Source organism: Rattus norvegicus, chromosome 8 (assembly GCF_021556685.1).
Source record: "Rattus norvegicus strain SHRSP/BbbUtx chromosome 8, alternate assembly SHRSP_T2T, whole genome shotgun sequence".
Taxonomy (NCBI): domain Eukaryota; kingdom Metazoa; phylum Chordata; class Mammalia; order Rodentia; family Muridae; genus Rattus; species Rattus norvegicus.
The window spans coordinates 62,547,361-62,574,222 of NC_141541.1; the positions used below are offsets into that span (position 1 = coordinate 62,547,361).

The window sequence follows — 26,862 nt, forward strand, 5'->3', positions numbered from 1 at the left end:
TAAGCGTTTGTCTTCCCTCCTTACAACTCTATCAACAGTATAACTAAGGAATTTGCCAGTACAGCATCCCACTCAACCTACAGCCAAGGAATTCACTGGGCAGTAGAAATCACTTTGATTCTGACTAACAAGCTTATATTACAGTGCAGGGCAGTGCAAAACGAGGCTGATGTAGTGAGGCACAGAACTTCAAAGGCATCAAAAAATCAAGATAAATGATATAAATTTGTGGTGTCTCTTAAAAATGAAAATTCATTCAAAAAATCTAAAATAAATAAAATATAAAAATTTAAATATAGGATCAAATGGCTTAATAATCCTGAAAGCAAAATTAAAAACTTTATAAATGCAATCCTGTTTTTTTAAGAAAATTAGTTAAAATATATTATAAAAAGATTAAGTTTACATACACACAAAATAAAATTAATGCTAGTTTTATTTTCCTGGCTTTAATGGATGGAAATACATTCATAATGTTTTCAAAAATCAACTTATTTGCTTGTAATCAGTAAACATTCATATCTATTGACCAGACGGAAACTTCTGTAGGATGACACTGCTGCTCTTGCAGAGGATCTGGGTTCAGTTCCCAACATCCCACATGGATGCTCACAACTCTGTAATTCCGGTTCCAGAGGATCCTACACTCTTCTGGTCTCCAGGGACACCAGGCACATACATATATTCATGGAAGCAAAACACATATGCATAAAATAAAAATGAATAAACCTTTTCTAAAAGGAAAAAATGAGTACAATACTAAAATATTGTGAATCAGTTTCAGAAATGCAAACAAAACACTGCATTCCATTTACTCCTACTTCCAATGACACTGTGGTAAGGTCTGCTGTTGTTCTCCACAGACTGACGTAAGGCCCTACTGCTGAAAACAGCACCTGCACAAGTCATCACTGTGGAGAAATCAACCTGATGGCTACCTAGAGCCTTCACCCCTATGACTAGTATTCATGGTACTGGAAAGGACACTGCATGCTACCAAAGGAGAAATAAACACCAACATGGGAACAGATTATTCAATCTACAGTGGTAATTTGCATGCCAGATGCACTGCTTCAATAGTAGCACTAAGCTTGTGGGACCAGCCAACATCTGACTGCACTTAAGGCTCACTCCATGAGATGGAACCTACCCGACACTGCTCGGGTGACCAAGAAACTGAAACTATGATAGCTCAGGGTCCTACAAAAAAACTAAATATCACCGTTCTGCTAAAGGAATGCAGAAATAAAATGATTTTAAATGATAGTCTACTATACTCAAAGATCTGTATCTTGCTCAGCCATCATTAGAGAAGCTTCCTCTTGCAGTAGATGAAAACAAATAGAGACCCACAACTACAGAGTGTGCACAGAGTGTATAGATTGTTTCCAGGTCTGTTCTTACAGGACTTCTGTATGTGAATGTGTGGGTACCTGCATCTATATGTGTTTCTTGTGCTCCCCACCCCCCTGTTTGTTTTGTCCTGTCACTTCAACTACAATTTTCCCTCCCTCCCCTCCACCAAGTCTCTCCCCAACACCTACCCTGGCTCCCAGATCCACTCCCCCTCAGAAAAGAATAGGCCTCCCCGGGACACCAACCACACATGGCATAACAAGCTATACTAAGAGCAGGCACATACCATTACTTCAAGGTTGGTTGAGACAACCAAGTAGAAGAAGGATCCCAAAAGCAGGCAAAAGAGACAGAGACAGCCCCAAAGTCCTGCTCCCACTTTTAGAAATCCCTCAAGAACACCAAGCAATTCAGCCATAACATATATGCAGAGGACCTAGGTCAGACCCCTCTGGGTTCCATGATCTCTGCAAGCTCCCATGAGTCCCATCAGTTCATTCTGTGGGCCATGTTCCTGTGGTGTCCCTGATCCCTGTGGTTCCTCCTAACTTTCCTTCCTCTCCTCTGCAGGACTCTTGTAGGTTCCATTGCACTAGGTTTCTACCTTACCCTGAAATGTCCCCCAATTCCAGTTCTTTCTCCCAGTATTTTCTTCCTCTCCCCCAACACCCACCAGATTCCTCCTTGTTCCCAACCCCTCCGGCCTCCAGTTCACCAGAGAAATCTATTTTATTTCCCCTTCCCAGGGAGACCCTTCGTCCTTTGTAAGCCCTCTGTGTTACTTCGCCTCTCTGAGTCTGTGAGCTTTAACATGACTGTCCTTAACATCACAGCTAATAGCATTCATACATGAGAACATACCATATTCATCTTTCTGAGTCTAGCTTGCCTCACTCAGGATAATTTTTTTCTAGCTCTATCTATTTGCCTACAAATTTCATGATCTTGTTGTTTTTAAGAGCTAAGTAATACTCCAGTATGCAGATGCACCACTTTTTTTTTTTTTTACCCATTCTTCAGTTGAGGGGGATTTGGGTTGTTTCCAGTTTATTGCTATTACGAATAAAGCTGCTATGAACATAGTTGAACAAGTGTCCGTGTGGTAGGACAGAGCATCCTTGGAGTATATACTCAGGAGTGGTATAGCTGGATCTTGAGGTAGGTCAATTTTTCTGAGAAACATCATACTGACTTCCACAGTGACTGTACAGGTTTGCACTCCCACCAGCAATGGAGAAGTGCTCCCCTTTCTCCACACCATCCACAACAGGAACTGTCACTAGAGTTTTTTATCTTAGCCATTCTGACAGACAAGATGGAATCTCAAAGTCATTTTGTCTTGCATTTCCCTGATGGCTAAGAATATTGAACATTTCTTCGAGTGCTTCTCAGCCATTTGAGATTCCTCTGTTGAGAATTCTCTGTTCAGATCCATACCCCATTTTTTTAATGGGTTATTTGGTTTCTTGATGTCTAGTCTCTTAAGTTCTTTATATATATTGGATATTAGCCCTCTATCTAAGAAAGAAATCAGGGAAGCAACACTCTTCACTATAGTGACAAATAATATAAAATACCTTGGGGTAGCTAACCAAGCAAGTCAAAGGCCTGCATGGTAAACACTTCAAATCACTAAAAAAGATATCAGGAAATAAAAAGATCTCCCATGCTCTTGGATGGGTAGGATTAATGTAGTAAAAATGACCATCTTACTAAAAGCATTCTACAGATCCAAGGCACTCCCCATCATAATTCAAACACAATTATTTACATACCTTGAAAGAAGAATACTGAACTTCATATGGCAAAACAAAAAAACCCAAGATAGCTAAAACAAACCTGTACAATAAGTGAACTTCCAGAGGTATCACCACCCCTGATTTCAAGCAAACTACAGAGCGATAGTAATAAAAACCAAATGGTAGAGGCATAAAAACAGACAGGTTGTAGATGTCTCTCAACTGAAGAATAGATAAAGAAAATGTGGCACATTTGCACAATGGAATACTACTGAGCTACTGAAAGCAAAGTCATCGTGAATTTTGCAGGGAAATGGATGAAACTTGAGAATACCATCCTGAGTGAGGTAATCCAGTCCCAACAGGACATGCATGGTATCTACTCACTTATAGGTGGCTATTAGCCATAAAATACAGGATAGCCATTCTACACTCCACAGACTTGAAGAAGTGAAACAAGAAGGAAGTCATAAGCAAGGATGCTTGAATTTCACTGTGGGGCGGGGGGGAGATAAAATAGTCATAAGAGGCAGATGGAGGGAAGGAACTGGGAGGGAGAAGGAATGGGGAGGGGAATGGGGAGGATGGGAAGGTTCAGAATCAGGTGTGGGGAGGGACAGGAGAGATGACCAGTGGCCATGAGAATGATTGGAAATCTAACTGACAGAGGTGGGGAGCATCTCCAGAATGAGACAGAGACCTGGCATAAGGAAGGCACCCAGGAACCAATGGGGGTGACCTTTGCTGTAACTCACCTGAAAGGGCCAGCTCTGTAGCCAGGATGGAACCCCAGTAGAGCGATAGGGACATCAACCCACCTATAAAACTTTCGACCCAAAATTTATTCTGTTTACAAGAAATACAAGAAATGCAAGAATAAGTAAAACAAACAAAGAAATGCAGGCATGGGGAATGGTGCAGAGACTGAGGGAATAGCCAACCAATAACTGGCCCAACCTGGACCTGTCCTATGGACAAGCACCAATCCCTGTCACTGTTAGTGGTACTCTGTTATGCTTACAGACAGGACTCTAGTATGGCGGTCCTCTAGAGAGGCTCCACCTATCAGCTGATTCAGACAGATGTAGACACATACCAAGAGTGGATGGACTTGGGGACTCTAGACCAACAGAGTCAACTAACCTGGACCCTTGTGGCTCTCAGAGTCTAAACCACCAACCAAAGAACATACATGGGCTCGACCCAGGCCTCACTGCACATAAGGGGCAGATGTGTAGCTTGATCTTCATGTGGGTCCCAAACAACTGGAGCGGGTTCTATCCCAAAAGCTGTTGCTGTAGGATATACTCTTCTAGCTGGGCTGCCTTGTCTAGCCTCCAGAGGAGAGGATGCACCCAGCCCTGCAGAGACTTGATGTGCCAGGGTGAGGGGATGCCCAGTCAGAGGAGAAGGGAAGGGGGATGGGGGAAGAATTATAGAAGAGGGAAATGGGTGGGATAAAAAGTGAATAACTAAAACAAACAAACAAAAAACAGACAGGTTGATCAATGGAAGTGAATGGAAGACTCAGATATAAATCCACACGCCTGATTTTCTTTTTATAAAGAAGCCAGAAATATATACACTGGAGGAAAGAAAGCATCTTCAACAAATGGTACTGGTCTAACTGGACATCAATGTGTAGAAGAACGTAAATAGATTAATGTCTACCACCCTGCACAAAATTCAAGTCCAAACGGATCAAAGACCTCAACATAAAGCCAGATGCACTGAACCTGATAGACAAAAATGTGGAGAATAGCCTTGAGTGCACTGGCACAGGAGACAACTTCCTGAACAGAACACAAATAGCTCAGCCACTAAGATCAACAACTAATAAATGGGAACTCATGAAGTTGAAAAGCTTTTGTAAGGCAAAGAACACTATCAACAGAAAAAAAAAAACCTATCTTCAATAGGATAAATTGATGAATTTTAAAAAGCGCTCAAAAAGTTGCAGAGTTTTATAAACCAACTATATTCACAAAACCAAACTTTCTTAAATGCTTAGCATAAGCAAGGTGTGGTGACATATGCCTATAATTCCAGCACCCAGGGTGGGGTAGAGGCAGTAGTTCAAGGTCAGACTTGGCTATGTGAGATGTCCCAAAAAAAATTTTGTCACCAAAGAATTTTAGAATCTAAACATACTTCAGTTAATTTTCACTTCTCATTTTAACAGTGTAATCAGTCTGTTGTGATAATTGGGATAATAGGTCTGTTTCTCTCAAGGATGCCCACATCATAATTCCTATGCTAATCCATTTTTACTTGGAGAGACTTCAAACTTCTGAGATAGGGGGGTGTCACTCTGGATTCCTCATACAATCCTAGTAATCACTAGGTCTTCTATGGGGGAGGTAGGAGGAGATGTAACAGAGACAGGTAGAACACAGACTGACTGACTTCTAAGATGGAGAAAAATGACCAGAAGGCAGAAAACGGGGATATCCCCTAAAAGCTTGTACAGGCTAGAAACAGATTCTGTCTAGAGTTTCCAGAGGAAATAGAGACGTTTCTTGAAGTATTAACTTCAGTCTCCTTAGCTCTAAGGCATGAATGATAGTACTACCTTCTTGTTAGGGTTGTTGGAAAGACTAAATGAGTAAATGTTTATGAAACACTTAGAACTGGTGCTGGTACACAGTGACCATTAGACAGACCAGAGCTTGCAACTTAACTTGCAGACATAATTCAGCCTTACACACTGTCTTCCTTACACACTTCTTCCTTACACACTGTTCTTCCTTACACACTGTTCTTCCTTACACACTGTTCTTCCTTACACACTGTTCTTCCTTACACACTGTTCTTCCTTACACACTGTTCTTCCTTACACACTGTTCTTCCTTATACACTGTTCTTCCTTACACACTGTCTTCCTTACACACTTCTTCCTTATACACTGTTCTTCCTTACACACTGTCCTTCCTTATACACTGTTCTTCCTTATACACTGTTCTTCCTTACACACTGTTCTTCCTTACACACTGTTCTTCCTTACACACTGTTCTTCCTTACACACTGTTCTTCCTTACACACTGTCCTTCCTTATACACTGTCCTTCCTTATACACTGTTCTTCCTTATACACTCACTGTTCTTCCTTACACACTTCTTCCTTATACACTGTCCTTCCTTACACACTGTTCTTCCTTACACACTGTTCTTCCTTACACACTGTTCTTCCTTACACACTTCTTCCTTACACACTGTCCTTCCTTATACACTGTTTTTCCTTACACACTTCTTCCTTACACACTTCTTCCTCATACACTGTTCTTCCTTACACACTGTTCTTCCTTACACACTGTTCTTCCTTACACACTGTTCTTCCTTACACACTGTTCTTCCTTACACACTGTTCTTCCTTACACACTGTTCTTCCTTACACACTTCTTCCTTGTACACTGTTCTTCCTTACACACTGTTCTTCCTTATACACTGTTCTTCCTTACACACTTCTTCCTTACACACTGTTCTTCCTTACACACTTCTTCCTTACACACTGTTCTTCCTTACACACTGTTCTTCCTTACACACTTCTTCCTTATACACTGTTCTTCCTTACATACTGTTCTTCCTTACACACTGTTCTTCCTTACACACTGTTCTTCCTTATACACTGTTCTTCTTTACACACTTCTTCCTTACACACTGTTCTTCCTTACACACTGTTCTTCCTTATACACTGTTCTTCTTTACACACTTCTTCCTTATACACTGTTCTTCCTTACACACTGTTCTTCCTTACACACTTCCTCCTTACACACTGTTCTTCCTTACACTGTTCTTCCTTACACACTGTTCTTCCTTACACACTGTTCTTCCTTACACACTGTTCTTCCTTACACACTGTTCTTCCTTACACACTGTTCTTCCTTATACACTGTTCTTCCTTACACACTGTCTTCCTTACACACTTCTTCCTTATACACTGTTCTTCCTTACACACTGTCCTTCCTTATACACTGTTCTTCCTTATACACTGTTCTTCCTTATACACTGTTCTTCCTTACACACTGTTCTTCCTTACACACTGTTCTTCCTTACACACTGTTCTTCCTTACACACTGTTCTTCCTTATACACTGTTTTCCTTATACACTGTTCTTCCTTATACACTGTTCTTCCTTACACACTGTTCTTCCTTACACACTGTTCTTCCTTACACACTGTTCTTCCTTATACACTGTTCTTCCTTACACACTGTCTTCCTTACACACTTCTTCCTTATACACTGTTCTTCCTTACACACTGTCCTTCCTTATACACTGTTCTTCCTTATACACTGTTCTTCCTTATACACTGTTCTTCCTTACACACTGTTCTTCCTTACACACTGTTCTTCCTTACACACTGTTCTTCCTTACACACTTCTTCCTTATACACTGTCCTTCCTTACACACTGTTCTTCCTTATACACTGTTCTTCCTTACACACTGTTCTTCCTTACACACTGTTCTTCCTTACACACTGTTCTTCCTTATACACTGTTCTGCTTTATACACTTCTTCCTTATACACTGTTCTTCCTTATACACTGTTCTTCCAGAGGGTGTCCTACATGTGTAGAAGAATGAGGTCTGAGATCAAGAAATTCAAGGATCTAACTACATGAAAGTCAGCTGAGTTTCAAATCCTGAGATGGCCTTTTCTGCCAGTTACTACATGCTAGACAAACAGATTCATATGCCTCAGACATATACTTGAGGGTTGAACCTATTCCCATGTCTGTTCACTTTAATACTCTTATCATCTGGAACCCTGTGCACATTTATTCCTCCACTGTGTCACAGCTTACACACAGTGAGTCACTGATGAAAATTAAATATTGATAGATAAACAAATCAATAAGTTAATGAGGAAAAACAAATTACATGTAACATAGTTCCTACTCTAAAAGCTTGCTTTTAGTAACAGAAGTACATATTAAACCGCTCTACTTCCAGTCCCAGTCGTCCTGCGGTGCCCCACATACTTGATGAATGAATAAATCTAGCATCACTGGCACAGATTCAAAAGTTTATGTTTTAAACACTAAAATAACTGATATTCAGATAAAATTATAACTTAATATTAAAATATGAAACATTTTTAAATGTGTTTATAAACAGTTGGCTGAACAGAATCTTCCCTGGATAATTAGGATACACATATGTACATTTACCAATGCCTGCACAAATCCACTAACTTCAGTTATGTCTTTACAATAATTCATTCCAAATATCCACTGCTATAGAATGTGGAACACTGCTATTTTGGGAGGAGTAGGGTTGTGACAGGGTCCCTCTACATATCTCTGGCTGTCCTGGAACTCACTAAATAACCAGGCTGCCCTTGACCTCACAAAGTTCCACCTGCCTCTGCCTCCCAAGTGCTGCATCACCATGACCCTCAGGCCTTACTAATTTATTTGTAATTATCTATAAAATAATGATCTAAGTCACACCTAGAAGAACCTAAAATGACAGTACCCCCATTTGATATACCTCCAAATTAAATCATAAATACCTTCCAGTATCTTGCCATACCGAAGCCATAATCACATTAGAAAGCTCAACGTCATATCTTGTATCCATATTCAAGCAGCTCCTAAGTCTGCTCTTCTTCCCGGTTTGTAGGGAACCCCACCTCTAGCTATAGTCTGTCTAAGAGTATTTAGCTGACCTCAGCACACTCCTTGCTCCCATCATATTTCCAGTGCACATCCACTATAAACCACCACACAGACCAACCACTTGGCTTTCCTGTCCAACATTTTCAATGTCCCCTAGATCTACCTCTCCATCTATATAAAAACAGTCAAATCTTTTCAATGTCTGTTATGGTGGGTGGTGGGGGAGGGGTAAGCTGGCCTTTATCCAACATCTGTGAAAAATCTAATTTTGAGGAATAAGAAAGCTTATGCCAACAACGTCTTGCTCTTCTGACTCATGATTAGTAGAGGAAGTAGCTAGGGAACTTACAAATAACAAAAGGAAAAGCACAGATGGCGGGAATTACAGACCATGCTAAACTTCGTGTAGACAGAAATAAACACAAAGCCCAGAATCCTTCCACCAGAATCTCTGAAATTCAAATGGCTCAAGATTCTAAAGACTCAAAAGACTTGAGCAGTCTTCCTTGGGCCACCAGGAGCTATTAGGACAAGCAAGGAAGGATCCTCCCCACAACCCTGAGAAGGCCTCACCTTTGACACCCTTAACTTCAAGTTAGATATATATGTGCCCAAAAGAAACAAAAACATTTTTTAAAATATACATGAGGTAAAATTTTTAAAAAGTGGAAGGGAAAATACACAAACTCCCAATTAGAGTTAAGATAAATTAACATCCTTTCAATATTTGCTAGAACACATACAGTCAGTAAAGATGCTCAAGAACTCAACGCAAAATCCTTCAAATTGGATCTGACAGTTCAAGAGAGCAGCTTCCTCAAGCTTCTGAAGCTCAGGAGATAACTGAAGGTTCCCATGTCTGAGACAGCTGAGACCTGCAAGCCACTGGGCTGCCCCTTGCCAGCTCTACTGCAGCGGTAAAGAATTACCAAGAAATAAGCCCTCTATCTGTTGTAGGATGGGTAAAGATCTTTTCCCAATCTGTTGGTTGTCGTTTTGTCCTAACAACAGTGTCCTTTGCCTTACAGAGCTTTGTAGTTTTATGAGACCCCACTTGTCAATTCTTGATCTTAGAGCATAAGCCATTGGTGTTTTGTTCAGGAAATTTTCTCGAGTGCCCATGTGTTTGAGATTCTTCCCCACTTTTTCTTCTATTAGTTTGAGTGTATTTGGTTTGATGTGGAGGTCCTCGATCCACTTGGACTTAAGCTTTGTACAGGGTGATAAGCATGGATCAATCTGCATTCTTCTACATGTTGACCTCCAGTTGAACCAGCATCATTTGCTGAAAATGCTATCTTTTTTCCATTGGATGGTTTTGGCTCCTTTGTCAAAAATCAAGTGCCCATAGGTGTGTGGGTTCATTTCTGGGTCTTCAATTCTATTCCACTGGTCTGTCTGTCTGTCTCTGTACCAATACCATACAGTTTTTATTACTATTGCTCTGTAATACTGCTTGAGTTCAGGAATAGTGATTCCCCTTTAATTGTTGATGATATTTTTAGCTATCCTGGGTTTTTTGTTATTCCAGATGAATTTGCAAATTGTTCTGTCTAACTCTATGAAGAATTGGATTGGAATTTTGATGGGGATTGCATTAATCTGTAGATCGCTTTTGGTAAAATGGCCATTTTTACTGTATTAATCCTGCCAATCCATGAGCATGGGAGATCTTTCCATCTTCTGAGATATTCTTCAATTTCTTTCTTCAGAGACTTGAAATTCTTATCATACAGATCTTTCACTTGCTTGGTTAAAGTCACACCAAGGTATTTTATATTATTTGGGACTATTATGAAGGGTGTCGTTTCCCTAATTTCTTTCTCAGCTTGTTTCTCTTTTGTGTAGAGGAAGGCTACTGATTTATTTGAGTTAATTTCATACCCAGCCACTTTGCTGAAGGTGTTTATCAGGTTTAGTAGTTCTCTGGTGGAACTTTTGGGATCACTTAATTATACTATCATATTATCTGCAAATAGTGATATTTTGACTTCTTCTTTTCCGATCTGTATCCCCTTGACCTCCTTTTGTTGTCTGATTGCTCTGGCTAGAACTTCAAGAACTATATTGAATAAGTAGAGAGAGAGTGGGCAGCCTTGTCTAGTCCCTGATTTTAGTGGGATTGCTTCAAGTTTCTCTCCATTTAGTTTAATGTTAGCTACTGGTTTGCTGTATATGGCTTTTACTATGTTTAGATATGGGCCTTGAATTCCTGTTCTTTCCCGGACTTTTATCATGAAGGGGTGTTGAATTTTGTCAAACTGTTTCTCAGCATCTAATGAAATGATCATGTGGTTTTGTTCTTTCAGTTTGTTTATATAATGGATTACATTGAAGGTTTTCCATGTACTAAACCATCCCTGCATGCCTGGGATGAAGCCTACTTGATCATGATGGATAATTGTTTTGATATGTTCTTGGATTCGGTTTGAAAGAATTTTATTGAATATTTTTGCGTCAATATTCATAAGGGAAATTGGTCTGAAATTCTCTCTGTTGGGTCTTTGTGTGGTTTAGGTATAAGAGTAAGTGTGGCTTCATAGAAGGAATTCAGTAGTGCTCCATCTGTTTCAATTTTGTGGGATAGTTTGGATAGTATTGGTATGAGGTCTTCTATGAAGGTCTGATAGAATTCTGCACTGAACCCATCTGGACCTGGGCTCTTTTTGGTTGGGAGACCTTTAATGACTGCTTCTATTTCTTTAGGAGTTATAGGGTTGTTTAAATGGTTTATCTGTTCCTGATTTAACTTCGGTACCTGGTAGGAAATTGTCCATTTCCTCCAGATTTTCAAGTTTTGTTGAATATAGGCTTTTGTAGTAGGATCTGGTGATTTTTTGAATTTCCTCTGATTCTGTTGTTATGTCTCCTTTTTCATTTCTGATTTTGTTAATTTGGATACACTCTCTGTGTCCTCTGGTTAGTCTGGCTAAGGGTTTATCTATTTTGTTGATTTTCTCAAAGAACCAGCTTTTGGTTCTGTTGATTCTTTGTATAGGCCTTTTTCTTTCTACTTGGTTGATTTCAGCTCTAAGTTTGATTATTTCCTGCCTTCTACTCCTCCTGGGCGTATTTGCTTCTTTTTGTTCTAGAGCTTTTAGGTGTGCTGTCAAGCTGCTGTTATATGCTCTCCCTGTTTCTTTCTGCAGGCACTCAGAGCTATGAGTTTTCCTCTTAGCACAGCATTCATTGTGTCCCATAAGTTTGGGTACGTTGTACCTTCATTTTCATTAAATTCTAAGAAGTCTTTAATTTCTTTCTTCATTTCTTCCTTGACCAGGTTATCATTGAGTAGAGCATTGTTCACCATGTATATGTGGGCATTCTTTCCTTATTATTATTGAAGACCAGTTTTAGCTCGTGGTGGTCTGATAGGACGCATGGGATTATTTCTAACTTTCTTTATCTGTTGAGGCCTGTTTTGTGACTGATTATACAGTCAATTTTGGAGAAAGTACCATAAGGTGGTGAGAAGAAGATATATCCTTTTGTTTTAGGATAGAATGTTCTATAAATATCTGTTAAGTCCATTTGGTTCATAACTTCTGTTAGTCTATGTCTCTGTTTAATTTCTGTTTCCATGATCTGTCCATTGATGAGAGTGGGGTGTTGAAATCTGCTACTATTATTGTGTGAGGTGTAATGTGTGCTTTGAGCTTTAGTAAGGTTTCTTTTATGTATGTAGGTGCCCTTGTATTTGGAGAATAGATATTTATACAAAGAATCCACAAAGTTATACTGCAGGGAGACAAATAACCCTATTAAAAAATGGGGTTCAGAGCTAAACAAAGAATTCACAGTTGAGGAATATCGAATGGCTGAGAAGCACCTAAAGAAATGTTCAACATTTTTAGTCATAAGGGAAATGCAAATCTAAACAACCCTGAGATTCCACCTCACACCAGTCAGAATGGCTAAGATCAAAAACTCTGGTGACAGCAGATGCTGGCGAGGATGTGGAGAAAGAGGCACACTCCTCCATTGTTGGTGGAATTGCAGACTGGTACAACCATTCTGGAAATCAGTCTGGAGGTTCCGCAGAAAATTGGACATTGAACTACCTGAGGACTCTCTTGGGCATATACCCAAAAGATGCTCCAACATATAACAAAGACACATGCTCCACTATGTTCATAGCAGCCTTATTTATAATAGGCAGAAGCTGGAAAGAACCCAGATGCCCTTCAACAGAGGAATGAATACAGAAAATGTGGTACATCTACACAATGGAATACTATTCAGCTATCAAAACCAATGACTTTATGAAATTCATAGGCAAATGGATGGATCTGGAAAATATCATCCTGAGTGAGGTAACCCAATCACAGAAAAACACACATGGTATGCACTCACTGATAAGTGGATATTAGCCCAAATGCTCGAATTACCCTAAATGCACAAAACACATGAAACTCAAAAAGGATGACCAAAATGTGGATGCTTCACTCCTTTAAAAGGGGAACAAGAATACCCTTAGGAGGGGATAGGGTGGCAAAGTTTAGAACAGAGGCTAAAGGTACGCCCATTCAGAGCCTGCCCCACATGTGGCCCACACATATACAGCCACCAAACTAGATAAGATGGATGAAGCAAAGAAGTGCACGCCGACAGGAACCGGATGTAGATCTCTCCTGAGAGACACAGCCAGAATACAGCAAATACAGAGGCGAATGCCAGCAGCAAACCACTGAACTGAGAACAAGACCCCTGTTGAAGGAATCAGAGAAAGGACTAAAAGAGCTGAAGGGGCTTGAGACCCCATATGAACAACAATGCCAACCAACCAGAGCTTCCAGGAACTAAACCACTACCAAAACACTTTACATGGACTGATCCAGAGCTCCAATTGCATATGTAGCAGAGAATAGCCTTGTTGAGGCACCCGTGGAAGGGGAAGCCCTTGGTCCTGCCAAAGTTGGACCCCCAGTGCAGGGGAATGTCCAGGGAGGGAGGGTGGTAAGGGGAGTGGATGGGAGGAACACCCGTACAGGGGGGGGGTGGGGGCTTATGGACAGGAAACCGGGAAAGGGAATAACATTTGAAATGTAAATAAAGAAATATATCAAATAACAAAAAAAAAGAAATACCCAATTTAATAAAGATGGAAAAAAATAAAAAAAACCATAAAATTTAAAAAAAAATGGCACAGAAACGTTTATGCTAGAGGCAAATTTATGTTTCCAGGATAAGTATTAAAACTAATATAAAATCAGTGGCTTTCAAGAGAAGAGAAATCATGAATTTTTAGTTCAACTTGTTATAAAATATAGTCTATCAACTCTTTAAATGTCAAAATCTAGGTAACAGGAAAATTTATACACTGGTTACTTTGAAATGAAAACATAACTGTCAGTATGAGGTATATATAATCTCAAGTGCAGTATCCAAATTATGTGTAACTGAGGTATTTTCAACTTAACATAATACAATAAACCCAATTGCTTTTAAAAAAAAAGAAAGAAAAGAAAAAGAAAATGGCAAAAAAAAAAAAATTGGCAAAAAAGAGGCGTGCTGCTGACATGGCACTAAACGGTGAGGGCATGAGACAGAGGAAGAGCGTGAGCCAAGAGGGTGATGTGCTTACAGATGCTTCTTTCCTCAGCACATGGGGAACAGAGAGTCCCACAGAGACAAAAGACAAAGGACAGCCAAAACTCCCCATCAGCGAACACTCTAGGGAGCGGTTAAGGCAGAGTGGCTTTGCACAAAAGCACAGATTTAAAAAAAAGGGAAGAATGAAACCGGAATGGATATATTTAGAATTTAAATATGAGGGTTGGTGCAATGAGAACTGCATGTCTGTCCCACTTGTAGATACATACATGGACTTGTAAAAGTAGCTAATGTAACCCTTGGTGAGAAAACAGAGCTGACCTTGGTCAGGAAGAAGGAACAGTAAATAAGAAAGCAGCAGATAAGGTTTTGATTTAAGTCATGACTCTCTGTGTCTGTTCAAATTGTGAGAAATTTCTCTGCTATATGATATTGGTTTGTTTCCTATACATAAATTATACCTAATACAATGAATCATCTGGAAGTTATATAAAAATATCATATCAAACGGTATTAGGTAGAGCATTTTTGACAATTCATATAATAAAGATGCTTTTTTAACAATGATATGTTTCTGCACATTTATAAAAAAGTAATTTCATGAAATTATCAAAACACTCAAGAAAATAAACAAATGGAAAGTGATTAAATAGCATTCTATAATTATAGCTGTGAAAAAATTACATTACAATCTTATGCTCCTTGATAATAAAATAGAATTCACCAATAAAGATAATATAGGAAAGTGGTAGCCTTCACAAATGTATACAAAAATTTTGGTCTATATAGTGTACTATCTCTACACCTTAATAAATTTATTTTATAAGCCTAAACACAAAGAGATCAATATAATTTATATGTGATTTTCACTGACGTTTTTTTGTCTTGCTGTTTTGGTTTCTTTGTTTGTGACAGGATCTCATTATGTAGCTCTTGGTCTCTGGAAACTATGTAGACCAGTCAAGGATGCAACCGTCTCTACCTCCTGAATTCTGGGACTAAAGTGTTGGCCATCACACATAGCAAGATATTTACTGTCTATAAAGATAAATTAAAATGACTTAATGACTTAAGAATAAAATATTTTCCTATATTTGAAAAAAAAAAAAAAGGATTACCAAGAAAGGAGACTGACCAGCAGGGGCAGTAGAGAGGCAATCTCCATCTCTCAGTCATGTCTAGCTACTTGCTAGAAATGACAGAAAGTTGGCAAGAGCCTCAAACACAGAGGCACAGGGGAAAATTTCCTGAACTGAACATTAATAGCTTATGCTCTAAGATCAAGAATCGATAAATAGGACCTCATAAAATTGCAAAGCTTGTGTAAGGCAAAGGACACTGTCATTAGGACAAAATGGTAACCAATAGATTGGGAAAAGATCTTTACCAATCCTACATCTGACAGAGGGTTAATATCCAATATATATAAAGAACTCAAGAAGTTAGACTCCAGAGAATCAAATAACCCTATTAAAAATTGGGTACAAAAAAATTGGGTACAGAGCTAAACAAAGAATTCTCAACTGAGGAATATCAAATGGCTGAGAAGCACATAAAGAAATGTTCAACATCTTTAGTCATAAGGGAAATGCAAATCAAAATAACCCTGAGATTCCACTTCACACCAGTCAGAATGGCTGAGATCAAAAACTCAGGTAACAACAGATGATGGTGAGGATGTGGAGAAAAAGGAACACTTCTCCATTGTTGGTGGGACGACCACCTGGAAATCAGTCTGGTGGTTCCTCAGAAAATTGGACATAATGCTACCTGAAGGCCCAGCTGTACACCCAAAAGATGCTCCAACATATCACAAGGACACATACTCACTATGTTCATAGCAGCCTTATTTATAATAGCCAGAAGCTGGAAAGAACCCAGATGCCCTTCAACAGAGAAATGGATACAGAAAATGTGGTACATTTACACAATGAAGTACTACTCAGCTATTAAAAACAATGACTTCATGAAATTCTTAGGCAAATAATGGAACTAGAAAATATCATCCTGAGTGAGGTAACTCAGTCACAAAAGAACACACACAGTATGTACTCACTGATAAGTGGATACTAGCCCCCAAACTCAGAATACCCAAGAAATAATTCACAGACCACATGAAGCTCAAGAAGAAGGAAGACCAAAATGTGGATGCCTCAGTCCTTCTTAGAAGAGGGAACAAAAATTCACAGGAGGAAATATAGGGACAAAGAGTGGAGCAGGAAAAAAAAAGAGTAGAGCAGGGACTGAAGGAAAGGCCATCCAGAGACTGCCCCACCTGGGGATCCAGCCCATATACAGACACCAAATCCAGTCACTATTTTTGATGCAAAGAAGGGCTTGCTGACAGGAGCCTCATATGGATGTCTCCTGAGAGGCTCTACCAGACCTTACTGATACAGATGAGGATGCTTGCAGCTAGCCATTGAATTGAGCACGGAGACCCCAATGGAGGAAATAGAGAAAGGACTGAAGGAGCTGAAAGGGTTTGCAACCCCATAGGAAGAAAAACATTATCAACCAAACAGACCCCCAGAGCTCCTGGGGACTAAACCACCCACCAAAAAGCACATGTGGAGGGACCCATGGCTCCAGCTGCATATGTAGCAGAGGATGGCACTGTCCAGCAACAATAGGAGGAGAGGCCCTTGGTCCTGTGAAGGCTGGTTTCCCTAATGTAGGGGAATGCCAGGGTGTTGAGATGGGAGTGGGTGGATGGGAGTGGGGACATCCTCATAGAAGCAGGGGGAGGAGGGAAAGGGGATAACATCTGAAATGTAAATACATAAAATATCCAAATAATCTTTTTTAATTTTTAAAAATTAAAAAAAAAGGCAGAGCGCCACAGTTGCAGCTTTTATGCGCACCTGAGCACACACCTGTGCACACACCTGAGCACACACCTGAGCACACACCTGAGCACACACCTGTGCACACACCTGTGCACACACCTGTGCACGACCCCACATGCACACACTGCATGTGCATATAAAAATCAAAACAAAAACGTAGGGGACTAGACAGATGGCTCAGTAGTTAAGACCAACAACTACTCTTCCAGAAGATTCAGTTCACTCTCCAGCACCCGGACGGCAGCTCACGAGCTGTGTGTAACTCCAGTTCCAGGGAATCTGATAGCCTCTTCTGGCCTCCTCAGCTACCAGGAATGCACACGATACTCAGAGCAAGCAAACAAAACATCCATACACTTAAAATAAAATAAATAAATCTCAAGACAAATTTTAATTTAGGAAATAAATTTTAAATTAATAATCTAAGCTCCTCTCTCCATAAGGAAAGAAAACTCAAGACAAGTCAGAAACTAAAGGTAATGGGGACATGGAGCCTGAACTGACCATCTTCCGTAAGCAGGCAAGGCTTCAGTGGAGGGATTAGGATAACACATAGGTAAGCTGCTACCTACAAGATGTGCCGGGTGAAGTGGCACAGAATTTGTAGGCGTGTCCAAGCAATGACTGGCCCAGCTTGAGACCCATGCAACTAGAAGGTGCCACGTCTGACACTGCCTGGAGGGCCAGGAGCCAGAGGCTGGATACCCCAAAGACCTAGGATAGAACCAAATATTCCCAGCAAAAGTAAAGAAAGAAAAAGGCAGTAAAATGAATCCTAGTGATATTCTGCTATATGGGAGCAGATGCAGAGACCTACAGCCAAACATTAGGCAGACCTTAAGGAATCCTGTGGAAGAGGAGAAGGAAGGATTGAAGGACCCAGTGGTGTCAAGAACACAAGAAAACCCACAGAACCCACAGCCCTGGGCTTACAGGGACTCACAGAGACTGACCTGCCCTAGGTCTTCTGTGTATATGTTATAGCTATGTAGCGTGGTGTTCTTGTGGGACTCCAAACAGTAGGAGTGGGGGCTGTCTATGACACTTTTACCTGCTTCTAGAACCCTTTTCTGAAGTGGAAACATAAGGGTTCTTTGGGAAGTCAGTTGGATGGTGTTTTGCTGGGGCAAACACATGAAGGAACGTTTCGCTAAAAAGGAAACGAGTGTGAAAGGCTAAGGCAGACTCATGAAGGAATGTTTCACTGAAGCAGACACAGCAGAGGATGTTCTGCTAAAGTGAGCAGGTGAAAGGACATGTGATGAAGGATTCTCTGCTAACAGCACACATGTATTGATCTGCCTTACACTGCACAGTTGAGCTGCATTTGCCAGAACACCATAGAGAGAAGGCACCAAAAACCTTCTGGTGGTGTGCTGCAGCTTCTTGACATGTCTGCGGACTCAGGCTGACTGGATGCACGTGCTGAGGCAAGACCTGTGTTTAGGTGAGGCACACGGAGGACATGTGATGTTTGGAGGGGATAAATAGGACTCCACAGTTAATGGAGACAGAGCTTGGCTTGTTGGTACACCTAGCTATGCAATGCTTGTGGGTGTGTCTTTGCTGATCTTCGATTCCCTAAGAGAAAAAGAGACTTCTCCTGGTGTTCCTGCTGGTCCTTCCTGCTGTCTCTGCTAGGTCATATCATCACTGTAGATAACTAGACTCTACTGTGAAGTGTTTGTGAATGGATCAAGCTGCTGCTGCCTGATAATCTGTAAACTGAACTGCCTATTTCCAGAGAACACAGAGACAGAAGTTGCTCCAAAGAACCTTTCTAAACAGGTCCAGCCCCTCCCCCACCCCTGTATTCTTTCTTTTCCACTACCTCTGGTGGGTGGTGGGCTACAAGGGAGGTTAAAGTGTTTAGGAACCATCATTATAAAATAAGGTTTGAAAAAATTAAAGTTATACTTTCCTCCCGCTGAGCTGCCCCATCTAGACTTAATAATGAGGGAGGTGCCTAGTCTTTCTAAAACTTGATATGTCATGTTTGGTTGATAACCCTAGGATGCCTGCCCTGTTTTGAAGAGAAGTGGGGTGAGGGAAGTGGATCTGGGAGAAGGGAAACAGAAACGGGAGACTGACGACAGGAGGGAGGGGAAACTTCAGTCAGGATAAAATATATGACAGAAGAATAAATTTGAAGAAAGAAATCCCAAAGCAAGCAAAAGTTAGGAAATAAAGATAAAAGCAGACAAATCAACAGAGAAGCAGAGGTTCAAAGAAACATGGCTCCTTGAAAATACCAAGAAAATTAGCCAGGAGGAACCAGTCTAGAAAATGTTTGCCCAGTACATGCAAAGCTCTAGTTTCAATAGCCAGCAACACACAAACTAGGCAACATTCCATTTATAAAAGAAATAATTATAGCACTTAACTATTCACAAGGACAAGAGTCTTTTTAAAAACCCTCTCAATGCAAACAAACAGCAGTGGTTAATAAACTCACAACAAAGACCAAAGAGTGCAAGACTGAAACCCCCACGCCAACAGACACCAGCGACTAAACCAAAACCAGACCCATGTCTAGCTTTCAAAAACAAGGCTGATAGTCCAAACCTACTCCATCTTGGAACCAGACTCCTATCTTTTAAAAAAGGGGGCCTGAGAACTTGGCCCACAGCTGCACCCACATACCATAAAGGTCCTCATGGCTGTCCTTGGCCAGAGTTACTCCCTAGCTACTTCCTAGCAACACTTACTCAGAGATTAGTCTGACTGATGTACTTTCAGATCGTCTGTGATTGTATACGGTCTTACTTCAGAGCACCCACCCGTTGGTTTACAATAGACATTTAGTTAGATGACTGCCAGGCTGGACCCCGCTCCTTCCTTACTTCCATTTTCTGTGAAATCTTGTCCTGATGAGAGTCAGAGCTGCTTCATCAAACTGCCCTACGAGTCGGTGGTGAGTGAGCTCAAACTCAGGTTTGTAATAACGAGAACCCAATGTGACTGCATCGGGGTTGGCTCCTTGGTGGTCTTTTGGGATTCATGAATGCTTCCTGGCATAACAGGCAAGCTGCTGATGGCAAAGGCCTATAGCCCCAGCCACCCAGGAGGCTAAGACAGGACAGTACAGTGTTCAAGACCTGCCTGGGCAGCCACATGGGAGGCCAAGGCAGGACAGTAACAAGTTCAAGGCTTGCATGAGCAAATTTAGCAAGACTATCTCAAACTAAAAAGAAAGGGCTAGGAGATAGCTCAGTGGAAGCCTGTCTGCCTAGCACGTAACGAAGTCCTAAATTCAATCCCTGTTATCATTAAATTTTTAAAAAGGAAATAGTACGTTTAGAGAAACCAAATTAAGAAGCAGTATAATTTATGCTTTGGTATCAAATGGTGTGGAAGAAGTAAAGCATGGTGGTCCACACCTATAATCCCCGTGCTCAGGAGGTAGAAGTCGGACAGTGTAAGAACAGCCTGGGCTGCATAGCAAGACCCTGTCTCAAAATAGTATCATTTGTTAACATTTACCTTCCTTCTTTTTATGTAGAAGATTTGGTAAACAGGGTTACTTTATTTTAGCACAGAAGACAACAAGCTCCTCCAGACAAACCGTTGAGAATGGTAGAATGACTCTGGATAATGAAACTCTAAAGTCTAAAGGTATTACTGCTAGACTCTATTCACACCTCTGCTGCTTAGCATCTTTAATTGACAGTCACAGCACGACTAGCATTAAGCAATATTAAATACACTGAATGTAAGAGTCTAGATGCAAAAGGACAGTAAAAGGTAGTGCTATTAATGCAATAGAGGAACCATGTCTACATTTGAGTCCCAAACTCTATATAATGGAATAGATAAAAGACCTTGGGGCATTTAACTGGTGGTCAAGTAAACGTGAACCAATGGCTTGCAGAGTGTGGAGAGTGACAAACATACTAGTGACTGAGGAAGAGACTGCAGCACAGCTCTATTCCTGACACCACACAACGCCAACCTGCTCAGGCTAGCCAAGGTCAAACATAAAACAATTAAGAAACCGTTAGGGCAAGCCAGGTGGTGGTGGTGCACACCTTTAATCCTAGCACTCAGAGGCAGAGGTAGGTGGATCTCTGTGAGCTCAAGGTAAGCCTGACCTACAGAGCAAGTTCTAGGACAGCCAGGGACACACAGGAAAAAACTGTCTCAAAAAGAAAAAAAAAAGAAAAAAGAAAAAAGGCAGGCAGGCATCCATTAACTGTTAATGGCTGAAGACATGCTCAGGGGTTTAAGTGTGTTCAAGTGTTGGTGCAGGTCCGAGGGCCTGAGTTTGGGAGTGTAGCAGTGCATGAGTAATGGGAAGACGGAGGCAGGACTGCTGGATTATCGGGCGCCAGCCTATCTCCAGGTTCAGTCAAAGATCCTACCTCAAGAAAGTGGGTAGATAATGACAGAGGACAACAACTGATGCCTTCCTCTGGCCTCTGTACACACACACACACACACACACACACACACACACACACACACACACACACATACACACAAATACACAAACTCTGAAAAACTAAAACTTGTGGTCAGAAATGAAACAAATTTGTCCTAAGGAGAAAGAAAGCCCAAGGTTTACAAAACCTTGATTATCTTTGATTATCTGTGGTATTCTCTGTGAAAAGAATATGAGACTTACTCTAAGTAGAACTATGACTAGCCAAGACAATTTGTGGAAAATACATTGAATTTCAACATAGTAGCAACATTAACCAAAGACAGCATGATTTGTATCAGAATCAGTTCCCTGACAACAGAGATGACAGTGTAAGATAGCTTGGACTAAAACATCAAATGGCTGGTGACAGTAGCTGGCCTTTAGTGCACTATCCAACTCCAAGGACAACTCTAGGATGCTTCGTTGGCCAACTTTGTCCCATCCAAATAGTAACCAGGTCTGACCTCATTTAGCTTCCACTAGCAGAATTAAAAGCAGATGAATTGGGGTTGGGGATTTAGCTCAGTGGTAGAGCGCTTGCCTAGGAAGAGCAAGGCCCTGGGTTCGGTCCCCAGCTCCGAAAAAAAAAAAAAAAGCAGATGAATTTAGAGTATTATAGCACAGCTGAGACTTTCTCTACACCAAGAACCCAAAATGCTTTCCCTCTATCTCTATATGTGTTTTATATGTGTATTTTCCTGTAGCCACACTTATTTTGCACAGACAAAAACAAAGGTATCATCTTTCCAAATCTTACCTATTTGTCCAGAACAAAGCAAAACCCAGTCTTCGATAGAACTTTCCATAATCATCCTAATCTGGTCTCTCTGCTGCTATAAACACTTCCAGTGCCATATCTTTAGCAATCAGCTGAAGAGCACCTAAACACTTCCTCTGGTCTCAAACTAATCTTCTACTAAGACTTTCTCTTTTGTTCTGAGACAGAGTCCCACGTGGCTCAGTCTGCCCCAGAACCATAGAACCAATGATAACTTCAAATTTCCTGATCCTCTGCCTTCTACTGCAGTTTTCTTTTAAATTAAAGTTTTCTTAAAGGTCAGCACTGTAACTATGTTCTGTGTCTTCTATACATCAAGAGGTACAAGACATCAGAAAGAGCACCTGGTGCTCCAGCTTCCCTGACTACTCACGGATTCCCTGATGAGGTCCAGCAGCACAGTGCAGTACACAGGGGGAAGTCAGGACAAGCTGGGAGCAGTCAGTTCTCTCATTCTACTTTGCTTCTGAGGCAAGGTCTCTTGTTTCTGCTGCTGTGCAAGCTTCTAGCGGATCCTCCTGTCTTGACCACCTAACCCACCATCAACATGCTAGGGTTGTAAATGTGCACCTCTGCATGTGGCTTTCATGGCATCTGAGGCTCTAAGTCAGGTTGAGAGGCGTATTACACAGCTAGTGCTTTTCTCACTGAACTATGAACTCTCCTCAGCCCGGTATTTGGTATTCAATACTGGAAACATTTTAGAACAGGAAACATTTTATAAAGAGATATGTCTTTATTAGTTAATGAAAAAGTCAATGATCAAACCCAAATATTGAGTAAAATATATGAGTTCTAGTCTCCTATATAACTACTAGAATGAGGCAATATTATATATATTTTAGATATACTATATATATTGATAGATAGATAGATAGATAGATAGATAGATAGATAGATAGATAGATAGATAGATAGATAGATTCTAGCCACAGAATATTTTAAATAAGTTAGGCTTAGAAATACTCTAATTTTCTAATTTAAAACATTGGGTAAAGATGCCTTGAAAGCAAGATTTAGATGCCCAAACTAGGGATGCAGAGGCGACTCAACACTTAGAGGACTTGCTGCCCTTCCAAAGGGCCCAAATTTGGTTCTTAGCACCCATATTGGAGGGCTCCCAACTGTCTGTAACTTCAGCTCCAGAGATCTAACACCGTCTGTGGACACCTGAACACACATGGCATTGACACACCAAAACACACAAATAACCCATAAATATGCTTTTAAAAAATCAAACTAGAAAGTCAATATTTTAGGGAAATGACAAGATATTTGTTTCTTTATATGTCAAATTGAGATGTGCATTTTCATTTAAGTTTTAAATTGTATACCTTAGAACACAAAAAAAATTGTGTGTTTATGAATATCTGTCTGTCTTACTGTCTGTCCAACATAGCCAAAATACATATTCTCATTCCCCAAACACCAACTAATAAACCGCAGTCTTAGGTGAAGTAAAAAGAGAATTATTAGCTTAGAAAATGATTTGAAAATTCTTACTGAGGCTTCTGGGTCTGATAGTTCATCTAATAATTTTCTTGCATCTACCACAGCTTGATAGAGTCTTAGATTTTTGCCATCAGATGCAACAAAGCAAGCACTTGCAGAATTGCAGTATGTGCCTGGGAAAAAAAAATAAAGTCTTTGGGTTACAATGTGTAATTTATCTTTATTACTGACTGAAATATAAGAACAAATAAGTACATATTTCTTTCTAGGTGTAACTACCATCCGGAATAATTAAATGAATACAATAAACTTATTAACAAACACTCAGTAGAAAAACTATAAAAGCTTTAACACTCTAAAGACAAGCATGTACAAACATTCTGACAACCTATTAAAGAAGCTCAGAGCTGGAGAGATGGCTCAGCAGTCAGAACCTTGATTTGACTTCCAGCATCCATATGGTGGCTCACAACTGTGTGTAACTCAGTCCCAAAAATCTGACACCTTTTCTGACATGGCACCAAGCAGGCATTTGGTGAACAGACATATATGTGGGCAAAAGACTTATACACATAAAATAAAATAACTTTTTAAAAAGAGCTTAACTATGATAAATCTAAATCATTTTGTGAACCAAGCATGATGGTAATATCAGCACGTGGGAGGCAGCAAGATCTCAATGTCCAAGGCCAGCATGGTCTACATAAAATGTTGCAAGATACGATGGCTCAAAAGAAATATAAAGAAGAAAAAAGATTTTGTTAATAAAAAGTAATAATTTTAAAACTTTTATTCACTGAATGGTGGTGGCACATGCCTTTAATCCCAGCACCTAGAAGGCAGAGGCAGGCAGATCACTGAGTTCAAGGCCAGCCTGGTCTACAGAGAGTTCTAGAACAGCCAGGGCTACACAGAGAAACGATGTCTTAAAATTTTTTTTTAAATAAAATAAAACAAATAAAAGCTTTTACTCATTTTCCAATGAAATAAATACTTACCAAGACAATAACTAGGAATAAGAGTTGGAAGCCATGCCACATTAGAGAAGGCTGAGGTATGTAAAGAGTTAATTCGAGCCAATTCTGACACTCCTCCAGTATATGACAAAGGTCCAATGGGGTCTACACGCCACAGAATAAGTTCACTGTAGATTGCATTTGGGTCATGAAATGTGCGGGTTGCTGCATTTCTAAGCGGCTGTTTTGATGAACCTTTTGTGTGTTTTACAGGATCTATTAATCTGTTTAGTTTACTGTCCGTGTCCCACTGACAGTCTGCCTCAGGAGTCAACAGAGCATTATGGTGGGAAGATGTCAGCAACAGAGGTAAAACGGAATGGCATGCCAGGTCATTGAGGTGGAATCGGTGGCCACAGTATCTGAACTTGTGAGATACGGTCAGAACAGTGGTAAAGGCTGACTTATCAGCAAATGTGACTGCCCACTGATTCAAAGACCCGTCTATGTGTTTAGAAACCATCATTACCGTAGGCGCTAAAATGTTCCAATCAGTGCTGTGTGATGTATAGTGAGGCTGTGACCCATGTGAACTATCTACAGACATCAGCTCAGGCTGTGATGTGGTGCTGTATGAGTCTTTTGTAGCATTTACACAAGCATACATCATGATGTTTTTACTAAGAGAGTTGGCGTCCCCAGAGGGAAATGCAACAGGAATACGAGAGGAAAAAGAAACCTGAAAAACACAAATTTATGATTCATTATAAGGAGTTTGCCTTATTTCAAAAATACTTTGCCAAACACACTTCTATTTTCAAAATGCCAAATCCTAGCCTCTCAACCAAAAAAAAAGAAAAAAGAAAAAAAAAGAAATCATGTTTAACCTCTGTATAGTTTAATTCTCCAATTTAGATAACAGATCACTAGTAATATCCCAGTACAAAATGAATGATAAAGTTCAAATACATGGCTTATACCTTACACCAAAGTAATCGTAATAGTGTCCTTAAATTATAACACAGCTAAGATGACACCACAGGAAAGCAGCTTGATCTGGCTTCTAAAACCGAGGGTGAGCATACACCTACAATGTCAGCACTTGGGAGGGAGAGGAACAATCAGGAAGTGAAGGTCATCCTTGGCACTACAACTAGTTGAGACCAGCCTGGCTACATGAGACCCTGTCCCTTAAAAAGAAGGAGGAGGGGAGGAGAAGAGGAGAAAAAGGAAATAAACTGACAATAAGAATATATCATATTTTCAAAATAGTTCCCTTGGTTGTACTAAAAATATTACAATTCTCAGAAAGCATGTGTAGTCATTTAAATACTTGGTGTTTTCAAAAGAAAAGAAGTTCCATTGAATTAACTAATTGTGCAAAATGTGTGGTACTGATCCTCTTTAAAAACAAGAATAAGTTTTTTCTTAGTTGTTTACAAAAGCTAAATCTTTTAGTAATTCTGAAAATCTATGAAGTCTATATAGCATCTTGTTACTTTAAAACTGTAATTGTTTTCATCAGGGAAATATACCTGAACTTGTCTAAATATTCCGGGGTTATATTCATCCAAGTACTTTACATGCCACACTAGAAACGTCCCATCTACAGGGTGTATCGTGAACAGCATGTCGGGGTTCTTATTCCACTCTGTCAGCAGCGTTTCGATCTTCCGATCCAGCAGCACTGTGGGCAGGGGCAGCGAGACGCTGGGTCGTGGGTGGGTCCTGGGACTTCCCTCTCTCTCTCCATCTTCATGTTCTGATGAGCCTGTACCTGCCTCAGATTCTCTATCCAGAGACAATTCTAAATCAGAAAATATATTTATCAGAATATATACTATATAATACTATAGAATTCATTTAGAAACTATAAATTACCTTTACGATTTATGATCAGCAAAAGTATTTTCTTGTCCAAATTGAAATTATTATGTCTATTATTTTAGATAAATAAAAATTATACCATATTTTCATTATTAAAATTATCAAAATATATTTCCAAAAAAAGAATATGGTATCCACAGTACATTACTGAAGGTGCTATAGAAGATATATAGAGAGTCTGGCTGGCATGCACGCACAAGTTTCTAATCCTATTTACTCAGGAGACTTAGGCAAAAGGAATTCAAGCCCATG

At 40.1% G+C, this 26,862-nt stretch overlaps 1 protein-coding gene across 4 annotated transcripts in view; it reads right to left on the reverse strand.

Annotated features, from left to right (window-relative positions):
- The window catches only part of Dmxl2 (Dmx-like 2), a 143,158-nt gene that overhangs the window by 65,720 nt on the left and 50,576 nt on the right, over positions 1-26,862 (reverse strand). For all 4 annotated transcript variants that reach the window (NM_001427385.1, NM_001427384.1, XM_087561963.1 and 1 more), the window contains 3 exon segments: positions 23,819-23,940; positions 24,766-25,462; positions 26,259-26,530. In NM_001427385.1, coding sequence (NP_001414314.1) covers positions 23,819-23,940; positions 24,766-25,462; positions 26,259-26,530 — 1,091 coding nt within the window.